This window comes from Clupea harengus, chromosome 16, assembly GCF_900700415.2.
Source record: "Clupea harengus chromosome 16, Ch_v2.0.2, whole genome shotgun sequence".
Classification (NCBI taxonomy): domain Eukaryota; kingdom Metazoa; phylum Chordata; class Actinopteri; order Clupeiformes; family Clupeidae; genus Clupea; species Clupea harengus.
This window is the reverse complement of record NC_045167.1, coordinates 15,150,823-15,166,323: the sequence shown is the minus strand read 5'-3', so window position 1 is coordinate 15,166,323 and position 15,501 is coordinate 15,150,823. Positions and strand designations below refer to the sequence as shown.

The 15,501-nt window shown below is 42.4% G+C and overlaps 2 protein-coding genes across 2 annotated transcripts in view; one reads left to right on the top strand and one right to left on the bottom strand.

Moving 5' to 3' along the window:
- Window positions 1–1,032: 1,032 nt before the first annotated feature.
- On the top strand, window positions 1,033–8,919 carry cd36 (CD36 molecule (thrombospondin receptor)). The gene is made up of 12 exons (XM_012823491.3): window positions 1,033–1,245; window positions 1,471–1,631; window positions 3,702–3,846; window positions 4,266–4,421; window positions 4,707–4,798; window positions 5,304–5,353; window positions 5,551–5,620; window positions 6,140–6,327; window positions 7,327–7,445; window positions 7,722–7,795; window positions 7,910–7,964; window positions 8,293–8,919. Exons 1-12 carry the CDS (start codon window positions 1,120–1,122, stop codon window positions 8,461–8,463), a joined length of 1,407 nt encoding a protein of 468 aa, XP_012678945.2. The 5' UTR covers window positions 1,033–1,119; the 3' UTR covers window positions 8,464–8,919.
- Window positions 8,920–12,968: 4,049 nt separating this feature from the next.
- sema3c (sema domain, immunoglobulin domain (Ig), short basic domain, secreted, (semaphorin) 3C) overlaps window positions 12,969–15,501 on the bottom strand; it is a 37,970-nt gene continuing 35,437 nt past the window's right edge. Inside the window, exons 17-18 of the mRNA XM_031582962.2 lie at window positions 15,191–15,321; window positions 12,969–13,704 (exon numbers count right to left, since the gene is read on the bottom strand). Coding sequence (XP_031438822.1) covers window positions 13,303–13,704; window positions 15,191–15,321 — 533 coding nt within the window. The 3' untranslated portion in view covers window positions 12,969–13,302. The remainder of the gene's footprint in view (window positions 13,705–15,190; window positions 15,322–15,501) is intronic.

The window sequence follows — 15,501 nt, the reverse complement described above, 5'->3', positions numbered from 1 at the left end:
TATGGAAGGTGCTCTAGTTTCATAATTGTTGGTTTTATTGCCGTGGCCCTTTAAGGTGATATGGAAATGTAAAGGACACAATGACAGCTGAAAATAAATGGGTTGATATAATTCCCAGAAAATACTCTGTAACTCCACTTTTCACTCTGTGAACACCATAGTTTGTCTTGTAACAGAACCATTAAAGGAACAGTAAGTATTTTTTTGTTGTGGACATTTTTAATGTTTTTAGAACTCCAACAATGATGTATTTTTGAAGGTGCACCATTCCTGTGTGTTTTGTGCATTTTAATTATTTAACTTGAGGTATTGTTGATGGTTTTGAGGGCTCTACAATTTATACACATGCATGACAAAGAGCAGAATCAGAGAAACAATAAGCTTCAAAACCACAGTGATTTGGAGGGTGACTTTTTGGGGGACATATTTATTTATACTTATTTATACTTTACCACTTAACTAACATAACTACATTTAACACTTAATATCTCTGCAGTTCTGAAGAATGAGACAAATTGAGTACGATGGTTGTCTAGCAGGAGAGTGGTGTGATCTAGTCAAGGCCTTGAATGGTGAGATGTCTTCTATGATTTTAGTCTGGGCAACAAGTCCCAACGAGAGTCCATTAACCGGCTATCACAGCAATCAGTTTGACCATATCACGTGAAACCTAGCAACGGGCCATTACTGACAAAGACTCCTACAATCCCCAATTCATCCCCTCCTAACACTTGCAGTGCTCTTGTTTTCACATGAATAGAAAGTATCAACAATAGCAATTCATCAAAAAGACCCTCTGCTGTTAGTCACAACACTTAAATTTGTCTATGTACAAGATGTCAGAGTTAACTTTCCTTTGATGGAAGCTCTGTACATGTCCCTAGAGTCGAGGTGCAATAAAACCCGAGATCCACACAAAGAAGTCTGTTGCCGAGGTTTTATCGCTAAGATATTTTCATATCAGGAAACAATGTGGACTTCACCTGTATGGAGTTTGACCGGTGACCCTCTTCCGTATATATAATCAGCACCAGGTAGTGCTTGGGTGTGTAGAGTCTTCTGTGTCTCCACACGTTTGTCAGACTTTCTGGGCTTCCTTGCCACTGGAGTACGTTTAGCATGGGCTGCCGTTGTGACACTGTGAGTGGGCTCATCGCCGGGTCTGTGCTAGGGGCCCTGCTGGCTGCGCTAGGGGGAATACTCATCCCTGTTGGGGACAATATCATCCGGTCCACGGTGACAAAGGTACGTCTCAGTTACTTTTGTCACACTCTACAGTGCGGGAGGTTTTAACTCGGTGACTAGAGCAGAAACAAGACAGAATGCCTCTGTGGTGGTCTGTGATGCAAGAGACATCTTGGCTGTCACTTGAACATTCAGTTGTTAAAAATACATGTGGAACCTGTGAAGCTCCTTTTGGTTCAAAGTGAGTACAGAGTATATCAGCGAATGGTTGGTGACCCTCTGCAGGAAGCTGTGATTGAGCCTGGGACGCTGGCCTATGAGAACTGGATAGCTTCGGGTGCCCCTGTGTACAGGCAATTTTGGCTGTATGACGTCCAGAATGCAGCAGGAGTGGTGGAGAATGGAGAGACCCCTAGAGTCTCGGAGAAAGGACCATACACATACAGGTGACAGCACTGTTTATCCGCAAAATGTGTTCTGAAAGGGTTAACATTGGATTGAAAACGCATTGCAGTATAATTTGAGCAGCAATAGCATAGCAAAGGACATGTTTATAAATTATTTTTAAGTTTCGGACACCTTACTTAACAAGTATTCATATATGCATGGAATACAAGCCATGAAATTTGAGCATATAATCAGGAAAGTTTATAGCATCACTTCAAAGTGTATTTGTGATTTCTCTCTCGATTCACTTCATCGTACTTTTTCTGTGCACATCTACATATGTCAATGACAGCTTTATAGTTTGATAAGAAACACACAATACTGTCCAAGCAGCAAAATTTTAAAAAGTTGCTCACACAGCTCAAAACTAAGATTCTGTCAAGATTCAGGTTTGGAGGACAAGGTGTGATAATACATATTTGTGACTGTGTTTTATTTCACATTGTCACCTTACCAAATATATCCCATCTGATTCTTTGAAAGACATACACATGCATTTACACATGCCTGAGGATAAAAGTTCTGTGTGCAAATGACAACATTTGCACTTCTAGTTCTATCCATGACATTTGGTGTAAGTATATTTTCACTGAGTCCTCATCCGATAGGCAATCCAGAGGTTGCTTTAACTTATTGTGTAATGTAAGAGTTTTATGGTAGTCTGTGAAAATTCATCTTGATATCACCTTATCTAATCTATGTAGGCTTAAAGGAAAGTTGATTATATTTAACGGCCTATTAGAAGTATCCTGGAAGAGATATTTAGTCATGCTGTATTTTGGCATCCAAATGGCTAGTCATATGTACACTTGATTGTGCAATGGATTTTGGTTGTTACTACTTTTTGTCAGATTCTTTTTTTTCTGAGTTATACTCACCAATGAACCTCTATTGTTGAAGTTATACAAACATGTGCATATGCCCTGAGGGATGCATTGTGGGTGAAACTTTTGGACAGCATTGGAGTCTAAATAAAATGTCAGGCATGAATGGATTTTTCCTTTCAAAGAGACTTTGGGTAAGATGCGGTCACCATGACAACTGAGTGTTTTGAAAAAAAAAAAAGATTGGGTCCACATTTTGAGAGTCACGTCGTCGCGGAAACGCAGAAATGAGTGAAAACACTATTTTTAGCTAGGTCGTTTTGAAATCACCTTTCTTGAATAACCTATGCTGGAAGTTACAGCCTACAAATTAACATGATTATTATCAAAGCAATGACACTAGACAAGTTAAATCCCATACATCTTTTATTTTATCAGCAAAATATGTTTTGAGCGAACAAAATTTCCCCAGTAAAGTGAACCCAAGTAAAGTCAGCCCAAGACAATCTGAAACAAACTGACTACACTATTGAAGCTTGCAGTGTAATACTATAAGGCTGTCCCAAGCCAGTGGCCCATCTCTCAGTGGAGGACTGTAGGAGACGCTCAGCAGGTGAGCTAGTGGGTCATTTACTCCAGCCCTGACTCTTAGCATCTAAATTCAAAGTTTATCATTTCACAGTGAAGTGAAGACTACTAAACTACTACTTTTATTTCTTCTGGTATCATCACATTTTTATTTTATTACATTTTATGACATGTAGGCTTCTAATCAAGTTTTTTTATGCTTGATGCTGGGAACCCACCTCCATGTCAGGCAGAAGCTGCTCAAAGTACAACATGTACTGATTTGTGCAGGGATGCTTTGACATATATAATAATAATAAATAATAATTTATTTTATTTGTAATGCACTCTTCATTCAAAAGAATCTCAGAGTGCCAACATATTAAAAACTAACTATAATAATACAATAAAATAAAAATGAATTAACATAAGCATAATAGAAAACTTTTTAACATTTTAACATACGATTTAACACAAGGCCAGAAATGCTTTCCTGAATAAAAATGTTTTTAGTCCAGCTTTAAAGGAGTCCAGCGTCTGCGTTGCCCTTAGGTGGTCAGGGAGGATGTTCCATAAGCGTGGCGCTGCCGAGCAAAAGGCATATGTCCAATACTCTCCCAAGATTTGTTTGGGTCAAGCTGGGGAGATTTCAACTGAAACCCTCTGCTTCAATTGCAGGACACGTTACTTGGCCAAGACGAACATCACTGCATATGAAAACCACACGGTGTCATTCAGTCTGCCGGCGGGGGCCATCTTCGATCCTTCCATGTCCGTGGGGCCAGAGGAGGACGTGGTCACCGTCCTCAACCTGGTCGTGGCCGTAAGACTCCATTGTCATGCTCATTCTGCTCCATTATTCACAATGATAGTGAGGGAGGCTTCATGATCACATCACATGATTGAACTGGACTGCAAACCATCTGTAGCCAGTGCCTACAACTGTGCTGTTTGTGTCGGTGGTATCGTCATTTTGCATCAGTTAGCGATGATTTGACATTCAGCGAATTGTGATGGATAGTAGGAGAAAAGAGCTGTGACTTAGACATTTTATGTGCATGGTCATTGACACAGCCATATTATATCATGGCGATAAAATCTTTATGGTTGATTTCTCTTCTTATCTCGGATCACCAGCTCAGCTGTTCGCCCAATATTCTAAATCAGTTATGCTTCCATTTCTGGACATTGCTTTGACATAATTGTACCATGAAAATGAACTACATTCTTTCATCTTTCCAGGGTGCTTATTCAACAATTCCCAAGTTTCTTCACTTTTTAGTTGAAGCTGAAATAAAGAAGTCAGGCGCCTCACTCTTCCAGAACAGGACAGTCAAAGAACTGTTATGGGGTTACTTTGACCCCATACGGAAAGATTACGTTGGTGTCTTTTACCCTGTGAGTACAGGCACTTGCCATTTTTTTGTTCATTCTGTGTAACATGTCATTTAGTCATTTAGTCATTTATAAGATGCTTTTATCCAAAGCGACGTACAAAGGAGAGAACAATCAAGCTACGAGCAATAGAGACCTAGTGTTACAATAAATAGTATTTTTACATAAGAAATTTAAAAAAAGTGCAGGAATGTAACTACTGTAAGTGCAAGTTAAGTACTAGTTACATGTGACCAATGTGTGAATCAAGAAAAATTCTTATAAAAGAGAGTGACTTGTCTTTGTCAGTATAATGACACCGCTGATGGCCCTTACAACATCTTCACGGGCAAGGACGACATCTCCAAAGTCTCATTAATCAACTCATGGAGGGAGAGCAGGTGACTTGTTTTATGTGTTTCTCTCTGGAAACAAAAATCTAAATGATTTTGAGATGGTACATTTTCTACTGTTGATTTTCTGTTTTCAATCTGATTGTTCATGGTCACAGTACACTTTATTTCTTCTCAATCACATGGAAATCTCCTATGCTTTCCCAACCAATCACGTGGATATGCCTATGTCTTCCCAACCAATCACGTGGATATGCCTATGTTTTCCCAACCAACCACGTGGATATGCCTATGTCTTCCCAACCAATCACGTGGATATGCCTATGTCTTCCCAACCAATCACGTGGATATGCCTATGTCTTCCCAACCAATCACGTGGATATGCCTATGTCTTCCCAACCAATCACCTGGATATGCCTACGTCTTCCCAACCAATCACCTGGTTATGCCTGTCTTCCAAACATGCCCTATGTTGTTTACTACATGTCCATATTGAGGGCAATATTTGGTATTTTTTCCATGGCCAATAACCACAGTTGTATATTTCTCACAGCGTTCTTTCATTCTGGAAGGACCCATATTGTGATATGATCAATGGCACGGGTAAGGAAAACACGCTGAATCACCTTCTTTTCATTTGTGCCTGACCAGTATGTCAGGTGCGCCACGATTAACCTTGCTATAAGTGCCTTGCTTTAAAAAAGTAGTATTTTAGAATTTTGACACAAGGCCTTTTCTATTTGTGCCTGCACAATGTCCTTTCGTTAACATTAAAGTTCACTCCTCTTATCATTTTCAAGATGCTTCCTCCTTCGCTCCTTTTCTGGATAAGAAGAAGCCTCTATATTTCTTCTCCTCCGACATATGCAGGTTTGTTTGTTTAAGTTCTCAGTTCACGTTCATGTTGTAAACATTACTGATTTGAGCTTATTGCTCACTCACAGTGGCACATATTCACAAACATAGAACTCAAGGCTCATTTAAAAAATGATTAGTGAATTAATGAATTATTATTGAATCATTCACAAATGAAACGCCCCAGGTATAAAATGTTGTCTAAGAGACATTGTACCCTGACAAGTCTTGTAGGGTTTTAACCATTTTTAAAGTGAGACATAAAGTAATTTTTAAAGTTAACATACCGGGAAGTATGCTTTTTGTAAAAACGGTATTCTTAGTATAGTAAAGGTACATTTCACACATCTTGATTTAATTCAATTTGAACCTGTACACATCTAATCAAATATATAGCTTATTGGGTATACACCCATGGGTATACACCACTGAAAGTTCATAAAAAACCTGGTCGGTTTTAAGCATGCAAGTCTCATTTATACCATAAGGGGTCAGGCTGTACTAGTGGCAGAGTTCTGTGTTTTTTTGTCTCAGGTCTGTAAGTGCAGAATACTCTGGAAGTCACGACTTGAAGGGGATTGAGGTGTACCGCTACATGCTACCCGCCAAAACCCTAGCCTCTCCCAGGGATAACCCTGACAACATGTGCTTCTGCCACGAAACGCTGGTCACCAAGAACTGCACTTTGGCTGGGGTGCTGGACGTAAGATCCTGCAGAGATAGTGAGACCATTATTTTTTTCATTCTTTCATTCAATTCAATTCAATTCAATTCAATTGGGGTAAAATTAATCCATGACAGTGTTGTGGGGGTGGGTAGGTGTAGGCAGAGGGTTTCTGCGAGTAGATCAGGTGGACAGACTACAGAAGCATCCCACAACGGAGACAGTCTAGACTAAGAAGGGAAGAAAAGAGACACATTGAGTGGCCAGAGCTTGGTTGCCTGATATGTATAATGTACATTACCAGTTATGGTGTTGAGTAGCAATATTTTCACAGCCATCGGCAAAGGACACGCAAAGGTCACGCTATAAGAGAGAGAAAAAAATGTTTTCTATCTCTATCCAGCCGGCTCCAAGCAGATGCCCCCCCCCCCCCCCCTTGTGTGCCGAGGTTCTGCTCAAGGTTACATCCTGTTAACATGTTTTTTTTTTCTTGCCCCTCTTGCCATTGTGCTTTCTCTAGGGGGGTTCAGGCCCTGGGCTCTGTAAAGCGCCTTAAGACAATTGTATTGTTTTGGTGCTATAAACAGTAAATACAATTGAGTTGAATTGAATTTGAGAAGGAGAGGCTGCCTGGTATGGTGTATAGTTATGTTTAGTTATGGTTGACTGACATGGTGCATGAGAATTTTAGTTATACAAGGGTAGCAAGAGTGGCAAGAGCGGCAACTCTTTATTGAGTTTTTATGCTACATCAGGACAGAAGAGCATTGCAGTTGTCTAATTGCGACGTAATGAAAGCTTGGATTTGTTTTTCTGCATCTTAGAGGGATCAAACTTTTCTGATTTTGGCAATATTGCATAGATCAGATCACGCATACATACAAGTTTGTATTCAGGTAATCATTGTTGATCTGCAAATCAGTATGTGGGTCAATCACCAGGGATGGTCAGTGTGGTTTGATTGCAGTTAGTTCTCTTTGGGGCAAAACTCTGTCCAGTGTGTCCGGGAAAGGAGGAAATGTGAAAGATGACAAGCTTGCGGTATTGTTCCCCACAGACGCCCCGGTCTACATCTCCCTGCCTCATTTCCTGCATGGCAGCCCGTACCTGACGCAGGCAGTGCTTGGACTGAGCCCCAGTGAGGAGCATCACTCAACTTACCTGGATGTGGAGCCAGTAAGTGACCTGTGTTTCACCTTTCACCCTGGGAAGGTCATGGTAGACACACGAACTGAAAACACAAACAGAAACACACGCACTCACACATGCGCACACACATGCACACAACCTGAACACATACACACACACACACACACACACACACACAAAGTGATAAACCCACATGGGCACACTCACAGACACACAAACTGCACCCACGCACATGCTACAGAGCTGTATATTAGTAACTGGTTGATTGATCAGTTCTCTCACTGCGTTCCTCCTTCTACCAAGACCACAGGCTTCACCCTGAGGTTTGCCAAGAGGCTCCAGGTTAACATGATGTATGGACCCTCCCTGGTCATCACGTAAGTTCAGACGCCTCCCTAACACCTTCTCCACACTGTGGTTTCCTATGGCTTACCATATCCACTCCATACTGACAGGTCAAACTATTAAACAGATCTCATCTTCTCCCGCAGGGTACTGAAAAAGGTTAAGGACTACACTATATTCCCTCTGGCGTGGCTTAATGAGGTGAGTGCTGTTGTGAATAGAAAGAAATAACTTTACATTAGCCATCTGTCTCCATATTCAGCCCAAATGTTTTGAGAATGAATGCCTTTGCAACTAAAAATGTCTTTAGAAATGTTGTATTTGTTTTATTTCAGTCAAAGTACAAAAGTCATATGAGGTCAAGTAATGGTATTAGGAAAAACAATGGACAAAGTACATTTATATTTAAACTTATTGTGGAGACCTTTCATGTGAAAACAGGATGTCTTTTCTTCCTTCTGGTGTTTTTGGGGGACCGGACCTCTCACCATGTCACTAAAGTCCCATGTCTTTGTCCCTCTTGCCTCAGACGGCAGCCCTGGACGATGAGACGGCTGACAGGTTCAAGAAGGACTTGGTGGGTCGCATTGACATGCTGGAGACGGTGCAGATCGCACTGTTGTCCTTAGGCTCGGCTGTGTGTGTGCTCTGTGCGGTGGCTGCCTGCGTTGTCCACAGACGCCGAAGCACAATAGCGTGATGGAGATCAGAGACAGAAGGAGAGAAGCAGGGAAAGAAAATGACTTCTGTACACAGAATGACTCTTTGGAATGTCTAACACTATAAGCTAAATAACACATTCATTTTTATGTGTAACACATACTGTATTTATATGCATTAGTGTGAGAGTGTAGTGCATAAGCACTGTGCTCTGATTTGTGAGGGAAAGATTTTCCATGATTACAGTGTGATTATTTCATAAATTGCAGAATGAATGGTCATGTTGGCACATATTGTGTAGTGATGCTGAAAGAGGTAAATTAAAACAGAATTGCAATAGCGTTGCAAAAAAAGCTTTTTTTGAATGTTCTTGTGTGGGTAATTGTGTTTCCCCTATGTTAGTTGGTATGCTGGTGCATACGTCAGTGTATGAACGTTATGTTAATACAGAAAAGAAATTAACAAAATATGAGACTGTCTGTCAAAGACGATCAGACTTCAGGCCTGGTTTCATTTCCTTCAGTTGTGCTGACTTTCCAATGGTGCCACAGCACACCTCTTTCTCATAAGTGTGAACGTCTTAATGACACAAGGGTCACGCGTGCTGACTTCGAGCCCCCCGACATTCACGTTGGAAACTCTGTCCGCTCTGAACATGAAGGACTCATTCTCACCAGTGGGGAACAGAACAACACACTGTGCACTCAGAGGTGAAATGTATGCAGTCTCCTTTCTCTTACCTCACCTGGGCATTAAATCAAAATCGAGAGAGAGAGAGTGAGAAAGAGTGTGTGTATGTGTGTGTGTGTGTGAGAGGGGGGGGCGGGGGTAGAGAGGAAAAAAGAAACCCTCCTTTAAATTATTCCTTGCATAGCGGTCGGGTTTGTTTAGTCAGAAAGCAGTGGCTTTGCCCCCACAGAAGCCTGCACTTGAGTTTTATGGTTTTTAAATTAGGTTGGCTCGCCTTCTCTGGTTCTTTGTTCCCGGCTGCCGTCTCTCTGCGTTTTGGCTCACCGACAGGAATCAGCCGGGAGACGCTTTACCTGGGTGGCGGGCTGGCTGATGACTCCTGCCCGACCTTAGGCCTCAGCCGTCTTCACTGACCTCAGAGACCACTGGGGGCTTTGGTTGCCAACGGTTGGGCCGATAAGGTCGATGAGGTCATGCTGAGTCAAGATGTCTGGGGTTTGGGGTGAGTGTAAGTGGAGTGTCTGGATGAAAAGGTCATAGTCTGATCCGCTTGCACATGGCTGACTATTGTGGTCATTTTACACCGCAGTCATTAACAGGAGGCTGAGAGAGAGCTGAATGTTTTGGAAGAAGTTAAATGTGTACATGAAGTGACAGCCATCCCAGCATCAAGAGGTGGTTGCAAAATGGCTGTCTTCATGCTGATGACAATTTTGTGTATGCTCGTGCTGCTTACTTTGTTCAACTTGCCATTGAGAACCTGCAACTTTCCTTTAATGCTCTTCAGGAAGCACTCACTAATCTTAAACTAGAACTCAAATAAAACAACGTTCATGTGGTTTACTAGAGCTAGAAATATTGATTATAATAGTTTGCACGTATAGACTATCTAACTTTAACATTAACACATTGAGCGAGTTACTGAGTATACATGTCTTGGCATCAGGATGGATGCAAAAATCTTCTCAGTAGACTTCGACAAAGAATTGGCTTCTTTTTGAGAAACAGAACAAGCTTCCCTATGATTACTAGGAAGAGGATTGTTTAAACCGATTTCGTGTTGGTGTTTATGGTCACATAATATATAGAAATGCAGCTTCTTCTACCTTCAAACCCCTGAACACAGTCTATCACTCTGCCCTTACTGGTGACAGTCGTGGCACTCATGCTAAAGTCCTTTAAGGCTAAAGTGGATTGATTGTCTCTGGCAGAGAATCAAAATAACCAATCTGTTTATCTACAGATTGACCGAATGCTTACATCACAACGATGCTGATCTGAAATAAGCCTTACCTAACCCGCTCTAATCACTAGCTTACACTAATGGCCCCTTATGTTCACTCCGAACTTGAAAATAAGCCTATTTAATTAATGCCTCAACCTCTTGGAACGTTTTAACACTCTCTAAAAATCTTATGGACTATTCAAAGTATGATCACAAACCTCCCCACTTCAATGTTCTTATGATGTAATATGATGTTATAATGATGTTTTATTTATTATGTTTTATCTGTAATCTAAATCTAAATAATGGTCGAAGAACAAATTAATGAATGAATGAATCAGTTCTGACTTGATTAAATGACATGCGAGTACAGTTGTTGTATAGAGAGCTTTTAGTCCTTGTAAACAACCTAGCTAGACACAAACAAATGAAATCTTTGTATGAAATCTGCATGTTAAATGCAGACAAATCTAAACCTGGTTTCAACGTGAGTCCATTTAGTCATTAACAGTATTTATTCAGGCATCGGTACAATTAATAAATAGAAATACACAAATGTTGATGATCGAAATAAACTGAAAGGAATCTTGACATTCACTGTGAAGACAGTTTCATCTGCATCAAAAAAGTGGAGATTCTACGATCAGTGACTGGTGCATTTTGACTTACGGTGGAAAAAAACCCATTATCATGTCACAATGAAATGTATTGTATAACCTTCTGCAAACTGCAGATACTGTCAAAATAGTTGAGGGATTATGCTAAAATTATCTACACTTTACCACATTTTATTGACAAACATACACTTGACATTTTACAAAAATGACATAAGTTACAGCGACGCAAATCTTAATGAAAATAAAAACTGTACACACAACAAAGGCTAATATTTTCTACATCCTCTATACCTGTTAGTCTAAACAGACTGGAACACAAGCGAGTGATTCACAAATAGGAAGTTGGCCTTCAAGCTCATAAACTTGTCTCTGGATGGATCTAAAAAGGAAACATTCAGCGACCTCACACCCCTTTAAATGCTGCGTGGTGTATGATTCAACTGTCCTTCAGAAATCCACACATTGAATTTGGGAAAACATAAATGATGGTCAATCCAATCTTAAAGAGTACCTATATGGCACTTAGATAAAAAGTGAATCTAGCTCGTACCTTAGCCATGCTACTTCAGGTTTGCTAAATTAAATGTTTTTTTTTTCTTTCCATGGAAGCCTCATGTCCACCAAAAAGTTTCCATTGAGTAATGCATACATGCATGCATACAGGTGTTTATACATGTGTGTGAAGGCACATATGCCATGGAATTGTGTGTGTGTGTGTGTGTGTGTGTGTGTGTGTGTGTGTGTGTGTGTGTGTGTGCATACATGCACGCAGACAGGTGTTTGAGGACTAGGAATCAAGCGTGAGTCAAGAGAGTGGTTTCCTGTCAGTGGTTTTCTGAGGCCCAACAAGTGAGATGGACTGTGTCTGCTTCCCACCACAGATGACACAAACACACACACACACACACACACATACATCTACACACACATACACATACACACACACACACATTTGTGTTGGACATCTGGGCGGCATCTGAGAGCTCGTGTACTTTGGCCTGTCCACCATGTTTTAATTTCCATTGGTAAGACGTTCTTTCAGAGGGAACATTTGGATCTGCCAAATCATCCATGGTAGAGTGGGATGACCTGTTGAGATGAATCAAGGTTTTTGCCCGAGAGCCCCTTATAAAGGCGTACATTGGGTATGGTTCAGTTTCTCTTGGAAGACCTGTGTGTTTGTAGTCTTTGTAAACCAAGTCGATTAGATTGCGGCGAAAAAGGTCATAAAAATGGCATTTATTTTGAAGCTAGCCCTGTGTTTTGGTAGTAAGTATTGCCACGGAGTGCTAAATATCTGTAAACAATTTCTACTGTGTAATCATGTTGAATGTGCATTTGTTGAATGCTTGTCAAAACAGAAGAAAAACATTTTTCATCTAAAGCATGCAAGTACGACATCTCAGGACAAACACGGCACATATTTGATATGCATGGACCAACACCTTCTTTTACTTGAAGCCAATATTACGGCAGCCTGGCTCTACACACACCATGTCATGCTTGCTTGCTTGTAGTCTCATTGTGTATTGCTATTTCCTGAAAGGGAAAGTGTCTTTTTACCCGCTGCACATATGTGCCCCACGTGCGGGTGCAGATGGTGGTACAACCGTGTGTGTGTGTGTGTGTGTGTGTGTGTGTGTGTGTGTGTGTGTGTGTGTGTGTGTGTGTGTGTCAGTGTGTGTGTGTGTGTGTGTGTGTGTGTGTGTGTGTGTGAGTGCATATGTGTGTGTGTGAGTGCATATGTATGTGTGTGTGTGTGTGTATGTGTGAGTGCATATGTGTGTGTGTGAGTGCATATGTATGTGTGTGTGTGTGTGTATGTGAGAGTTAGTAACCAAACGACTCCAATGTCTCATTTCAGCCTACAGGAATGCAGCGGAGCTGGCCCTGTGTGTGTGTGTGTGTTCTTGATTGTGGGTATGCTTATGGTGTGTGTGTGTGTGCATGCGTGAGTGTGTGTGTATGTATGTGTGTGTGTGTGTTCATGAGTGTGGGTATGCTTATGGTGTGTGTGTGTGTGTGTGTGTGTTCATGCTGGCATAGGTCACAGTCATTGAGTACCTCATGCACGTAAGACTACTGTAGAGGCAGTGCAGGAAGCTCCCCTCCCTCTCCCTCTCTCTATCTCTCTCTTCAGTATTGCCATCACTCTTTCTCCAATGTGCGGGCCCAATGCAGGCAGGGGCAGCCCGTAACATTCATGTAGAAAAAAAGTCCATTGGAGCGTGGCTTAACCAAAGGCATTCCCCAGATGCTCAGTCAATCATTCCCCCCCCCCCCCCCGCCCCCATTTGTCCTCCTCTCCATCTCCCTCCCTACTCCCATCCCATCCCTCCCCCACCGTCTACTCCGGGGGCTGGTGGTTCCTGCGGTTACGGCTCTTGGTGCGGTCCAGCAGCGGCTTGAGCTTGCCCAGCTTGCCCAGGTCGCCTCTAGTGGCGGGTGCCAGGCTCTGGAGCTGCTTGCGCTCCTTGCAGTACTGCTGCATGGCCAGGGCGTCCGCCGGGCTGAAGGCCGACACCAGGGCCTTGGGATGCAGCGCCGCCGCCCAGCCCCAGGGTGACTGCTGCTTGCTGGTCAGGGCGCTGACCAGAGCCTCGCTCAGCACGCGCAGGCGCAGCTTGGCCACGGTGCGCTTGAAGCCGTTCTCGGTGGTCAGGCAGTAGTAGAGGCCCTGGTCGGAGGGATGCACGGAGCGGATGAGCAGGCCGTGCTCGGTGGAGACCACGCGGTCGCTAAGCTTCACCTGCAGGAGGGAGGAAGAGGAAAGGAGAAATCAAGAGAGGTTAGCATAAAGGTTTTAAAGCTATGTCACAAACAGAGGCAGCTTCTATAAGACTACAGGTGAAACAGTGTATCACCAAAAGTGTTTTTTTTTATTTTTTTATCCTTGTGTAGTAATTGTCCCACCACAGACATGAGGTGGTTTTCCTGAATTAAACTACTAACTAGTATTACAATCTGTTAAACAGGGCCACCCTCACCCAAGGTGAAAAGATAGAACTACACCTGTTTACTACCATATATTTTGGCAGAAAGCTTGACAGTTAAGCTAACTTTTGCTAGCTAATCACTAGCTACTTTGCTCCAGAGCATTTTTGCCAGATGGATCCGACCAAAGATTTTGGTGAAAGAGTGACAAACATTGTTGACCACATCTTATGATGAACGTGCAAATTCAGATAATAAAGGAAACTAGTGGGAGTTAGCAGATGTGCTCTCCCATTATGACGTTGTATGTTTGTATCTATGATTGTGACGTCTTGGCTGCCCGTTTAAAATCTTCAGCTGTTTTTTCAGGAACATTAAAGACGACTCAAAACAATCTGATTGGCCTCATATTTGGAGGATGACTTTCAGTGCTTCTCTGTGTATAATATCCATGTGATATCATTCAGAACTCGATCAGTCAAGCCTTTTCACGTAATTCATTGCAGGATTTATCCAAAGGTCATTATAGTGAAGTTATGAAACAGAAAAAAGACTACAAGTACGAGTTGTAGACTACAAGTCCAAAGGTTGTAACCAGCATTGAAACGTGTGATATTTCCACACTTCATTAATGTATTTATTCATTTGTTTGTTTGATTGTTTGTTGTCTAGACTCTCCCATAAAGCGAAGAATTGATGATATTGAGGCTCTGATAACACTCCAGCTCTAGACCAAGGTGCCCTCCAAACTCCCTAACCACAGTCACGAACGACATTCACGTGAGCCAAAAAACCCAAGTAAAAGTCAAAGCTATAAAAGATGCAGATGCTTCGGCACTCTCCCAGCATACGTTATCTCTCACTGACCCGCTATTTCCCCTCAAGGGACAGTCGGCAATAGCAGGAGGTGTCATTTACTCCTAAAACGTGGGCCCAAGGGGACTTGTCTCATTAGCCACACACTCCAACATCTGAAACAGTTTCGTATGGAACGCCACCCATGACACGGCCCTTGTTAGAGGAGCGAAAGCGAGCGAGGAGAGGCAGAGCAGAACAGGCCTTTCACGTCAAGGCTGTGATCTCACCAGACTGTTTTGACAAAGTTTGACACGAACATCTGGATGTTGGACGCGAACAAATAGCATGTGTCCTGCGCGATAGCCCTTCGCAACATGAAAGCAGAACTGACAGAGGCCGAAACGATGGGCGTGACGTGTGTTATGCGATCTCTGACACAACACGTATTAGTGCAAAAAAGGAAACCGTCTGAGGGATCCTGACTGAGCGAGGCGCTGGCTGACCTCTTTCCGCCGGTCGTTGTCTCTCTGGATGAGCCACTTGATGGAGGCCTGCGGAGACTTGGGCATGCACTCCAGGAAGGTGGTGTTGTTCCTGATCCCGTACTGGGCCAGCTCCGCTGCATTCCTGTAGGCTGAAATGAGACATTGGAGTCGTTTGGTTACTAACTCTCACATACACACACACACACACACACACATACATATGCACTCACACACACACACATACATATGCACTCACACACACACATATGCACTCACACACACACACACACACATATGCACTCACACACACACACACACACACATGTGCA

Coding starts and splice junctions, on each gene's coding strand:
- cd36 (XM_012823491.3), top strand. CDS start 1,120: ATGGGCTGCCGTTGTGACACTGTGAGTGGGCTCATCGCCGGGTCTGTG. Junction 1,246..1,470: donor TCCGGTCCACGGTGACAAAG/GTACGTCTCAGT, acceptor GACCCTCTGCAG/GAAGCTGTGATTGAGCCTGG. Junction 7,965..8,292: donor CTCTGGCGTGGCTTAATGAG/GTGAGTGCTGTT, acceptor CTCTTGCCTCAG/ACGGCAGCCCTGGACGATGA.